This window comes from Myotis davidii, unplaced genomic scaffold (assembly GCF_000327345.1).
Source record: "Myotis davidii unplaced genomic scaffold, ASM32734v1 scaffold281, whole genome shotgun sequence".
Taxonomy (NCBI): Eukaryota; Metazoa; Chordata; class Mammalia; order Chiroptera; family Vespertilionidae; genus Myotis; species Myotis davidii.
In genome coordinates, this window is record NW_006293784.1 from 5842632 (window position 1) to 5847215 (window position 4584).

The 4584-nt window shown below is 40.4% G+C and overlaps 1 protein-coding gene across 1 annotated transcript in view; it reads right to left on the reverse strand.

The window, feature by feature from the left end:
- Positions 1-1118: 1118 nt before the first annotated feature.
- PELI2 (pellino E3 ubiquitin protein ligase family member 2) overlaps positions 1119-4584 on the reverse strand; it is a 123745-nt gene continuing 120279 nt past the window's right edge. The window contains exon 8 of the mRNA XM_015566524.1: positions 1119-1182. Within this exon, the coding sequence (XP_015422010.1) occupies positions 1119-1182 (64 nt within the window). The remainder of the gene's footprint in view (positions 1183-4584) is intronic.

Here is a 4584-nt window from a genome sequence, read left to right on the forward strand (position 1 = left end):
TACAAGCCAGGTTAAGATCTCCTAGAAGTTAGAGTTATTTGACAGAGATGTAATGTCACAAGAAATAGTAATATAAGCACCGATGAAGTTTTTTTTCCGTAAGAAAATTAAGGGGGTTTTGAGTATCCAGATTTTAATATACCCGCACTGTGTGGAATATAAAACAATAATAAGCTTAAATACAAGAATCAAGTCTGCTTTTGTATTAGCTTCCTAGTGAATGTCCTGATGAACCCAGGATGGCCACAGAGTCTGAAGACAACCACTCAGAAACATACTGAGATCCGTTTAATAGTTTTTGAAGGTTTTTCCTGTAAAATGGCTTGTATTTCCACAGGTACAATAGTGAAGAAATAAACTTTTCAATTTGACATGAAATATAAAAGAACAGTTTTACAAATATAGCCATAAAATTTAACTGCTCATAACACTATACATGGTAAATATGACCATCCCTTAACTAGACTATTTAATACAGGGAAGCAATCTGTCATCTCCACTAAAAAACAAAACAAAACAAAAACCCCAGCTTCCCTTTCATTGAGTTTACTTTGTTTAGAAAGTTAAATAGAACTGGAAAAATATTTGCTTTTCCCTATCTTCCTCTAGGAATTGTTCATGAGGGCTAAAATTTACTTGAGAGGATGTAAGTTTTATAAAAAAGAAATACTGAGAAGTCTTGTTGTACTGCTTCAATCATTCTTACACTCTTTTCAAAAGACCCTAATGTTTCCTCATTGGCCTTTGACTGGGTCATAAAGAAGCGATCACAGGGTGGCTCCATTTCCAGCACCAATGACGGACCTTCATACCTTCAGCCCATGGAGGCTGGACTGTGGGGATGTAAGGTTGACCGGCAAGGGAATGGAGCTGGACCCGGCTTAAAATCAAAGTTCTGTGGTTTGTCTATCAGAAATTCCACTGTCACAAGGCAGGATCACTCGAATATAGCTAGGTGTTAGCCGGCATTAACAATGGTGTGATCATAACCCTTTCATGCAAGTCCAGGGCACAGAATGGCTTTTAAAAACAAAAGAAGTCGATCAAAATCATAGAACGGCAGGTGACAATTCTGTGACCTGTGTCACACTTAAATCAAGACAGGGGAAACGTTTCCCTTACACTCTCAAAAGTGCCCCAACAACAATACTGAGCTCCCACATCACAGGAGTTGGAGTTTTTCTATGTAAGCAAAAACAAAGCGCTGAAGCTTTATGAAGCACTCTCCTCAACTCTCCTGATACAGTATATGGAATAACTTAAAAACTATTTCCCTAATGATACTGGAAATAAATTCTACTACAATCATGTGTATGCCAGTTCCTGGCATATTTCTGCATCCAGATTCATTAGTCTCCTTAATGGAGCCCATCGTTTTTCCAATGGCTTTCTCCTTTCTCTAAACCCTAACCCTGAAATTCTATAACCAGTTATATCACGTGGCTTCCCTGAGGCACAAAGGTACCAAACTCTATAATTAACTATCGAGGAATGATAAATATGCTCTATTTATATTAAAAGATTTTAATTCTTTGGGGCCACAGTGGGAAAAACCCAGAAAGCTTAATACTCTGCAGTGTGAACTGTAGCCCTTTTTGCAAAAAGCATAACCAAATAAGGAAAATGTTAAGAGTTGCAGCATGCATGACCCGGCAGCACCGATTATTAATAAAAAAATTCCGGACTAGAAAAATATTGTGTTGTAACCCCATTCACTCTGAATCTTTTTTTTGGGGGGGGGGGTAGTAAACAACTGAAAAAAAAAACCAATGGGAATACATCACTGGGGCCAAACTTCTGGAAACCTATTCACAAGAGGCATTTCGGTCAGACCGAGATGGGGATAATTGGTCAGTAACTTCCTATGAATGCACATAGGGGAGTGAGACTCACCCTTCAGTGTGGTGGCAAGCAAAACATAAAAACAGAAGTGACCTCTGAGAGGTGACCTATTCTGAACTAGACTACTCTGCTTGGGTGATTAGAGTTCTTTATTCCTACAAACTGACACTCTCAACTCTGAGAAACAAATCTCATTAGCCAAGGTCATAAGAGGATCTGACTAAACGTGGCCAAGATGAACATTGTTTCCTTTTCGAGGAGGATTGCCCCCGCACGGTGGTGTCTTAGGCAGGTGGGAGCGACCTCACGTGGAGCTGCAAGGACAAGATGTAGCTAGCGCTTTCCAAGAGTTTGAAATTTATTCCCCAAATTTTAACTTCTATTTAGCTGAGTTTGCTAAAAGTCAAACTTTTCAGGTTGGAAGATAATTTTGTTTTGAGGCACATGTTGTATGCAGAACTACCAGACTCCTATATAGTTCTTGAAAATTATATCAGAGCACAACTTTCTGGAAAAAATAGTTTTTTTTGAGAGGTAAAATCCAGCCTTTCTGGATGCTAGACCATTTACCTTACAAAATACTTTTAGGGTATCAAGAGTCCTCAAACCACCTTCCTCTATAGTAAGAAAAAGGAGTGTGTGCCTCCTTTACCATTTTGTGAAGCCCAGAGAATCACAGATGGAAAGGACACACTCTATCAGTGAAAGCTAATCACTGGAGACTGGCTAAATTAAGAGGCATTTGATGTATTAGTTAGGCAACTCCATTGCTTTCTTTTCTGTCTGCAGGTAGAGCACGCTGCATAGAACAGGGGAAGCAGTCAGTAAGAGGACTGTGGTTCGATTCTCACATCACTTAAAACCTACCAAAAAAAAAAGACCACATCTCATCCTACACAATAGTCTCCATGGGAAAGTAAAGCTATTTTATAACAGAGGCTGAACTTCTTATATATTAAGTCAAATTAAGCAGCAGCATTCAGGAGTAATATAGCTTACCACTTTAAGGAAAAGGACATTCAAAAATGGGTCAGAACAATTGAAAATAGGCAAAATATTTGCCAGTAGGCAAAACAAGAAAAAACCAATTCAAGTACAGATATAGTATATTAGAACCATATAAATTAGATCTATCTTTACAAAGGTTAAAAAATGTAGTACGGATGTGCAGTGGTCAATTTAAGAGGATGTTAGCTTAAATAAATACTTGTCCCGTGTGGCAGGGATCCACCATCTCAGCCAGCTCTGTCCTGTAGGATTTCCATTCTGGGACCAGTGATGCTCCTGGTACCACACAGAACGGGCACCCACGGATTATTATTCCAAGTGAGAGGGAAAAAACAGAGAGGGTTGGAGGGGCTCATCTGAAATTTCGATTTAATTATTCCTCAGTAAACACTCATTTGCTCTCTTGAAATCAGGAATTTCAAATTATCTCTGCAGATGTACCACTTGGTGTTGTGTATATCTAATGATCACATTTAAATGTAGCTTGATTTGCAAACATTTTCAAAACTTCCAGGGCTCTGTAAGCTGCGAGGGAAGGTGACAGATGGCGGAGAGGGAGTAGATAAAAACGCCCGTGTCATTGTGACGTGTTGCTCTTAGGCTCACAGAATTTTGGCTTTCTTTAGGTAGGAAAAAAAAAAGTATGAAACCTCAACGAGTGGTTTTAAAAAGTAAAATCTCGCTTTTAATCGCTTAAATCTTAAAACAATTCGGTAAGCAAATAAACTTGGTATTATAGTACCTCGGCCATGTTTACTGCTGCAATAATCACCCTCAGTGAATGGATTTTTAAAAGTTGCTACATTTTAATAAACTGAACATTTCTGGCCATGCACGATGAGTATTGGGGGCAAACTATATTAGAAATAACAAAAGGCAAAAAGTTACGGAAAGTTCTTTGTTTGAAATGCCAAGGTATTTGATGAATGTGTGTATAAAATAATTAAATTCCACCAAAGTTAAAAAGAAAACAGGACAACATATGAACATTCTCTCCCCCAAAAGTAAGAAAAATCAGAAAAAAGGCCCAGATTTCAAAACCACCACCTCTGCCTAAGGTCTCCTGACCATCAATGACATTTTACAGAACCACCCTTGGGATCTGGTCCGAGTCTAGCCTGTTGTATCAAGTATTTCCAGACATCGTATGTCTTCCAGGACAACTACACCCTGCAGCACGGACCGCGGCATATTACGAGCCAACAACTTTTGAATAAATTTCTTCATTTGTAAAATATGATTTAAAGTTTTATCCAAGGCTACAAAGGGGGAGAAAGACTTGTTTAAAACCCCAAGGTTGAAAGAAAAGCATGGCGCTTCGGTCCAATCATTACAGAGATCCTGTGGTTCACCAGGCCGGTGACCAGGGCGATGCCGCTGTTTGGAGCACGCCACACACCCCTGGCCTCCAACTCCTCCCAGCCTCGGGCCCCTCCCTTAACAAAACAACACTATAAAAAGGTAAAATCGAGAGTTAGTGGCAAAAATCTTCACAGTAACTTGTTAATAAAGTCGTAGATGGCTGCCAAGGGCATCAGTCGACTGGACCCTGGAAAATTAATTTGATGCAGTTCTGCTCCCCGGCCAGCTGCGTGGCGCAGAAGGGGCAGGCGGCGTGGAACGCGTGGGTGCCGTGCGGCAGCGGGATCTGCGCCCAGTACTTGGCGGACTTCTCCGAGCACACGTGTCCGCACGGGGTGAAGGCGTGTGTCGGCGGCCCCGCGTCCACGTAAA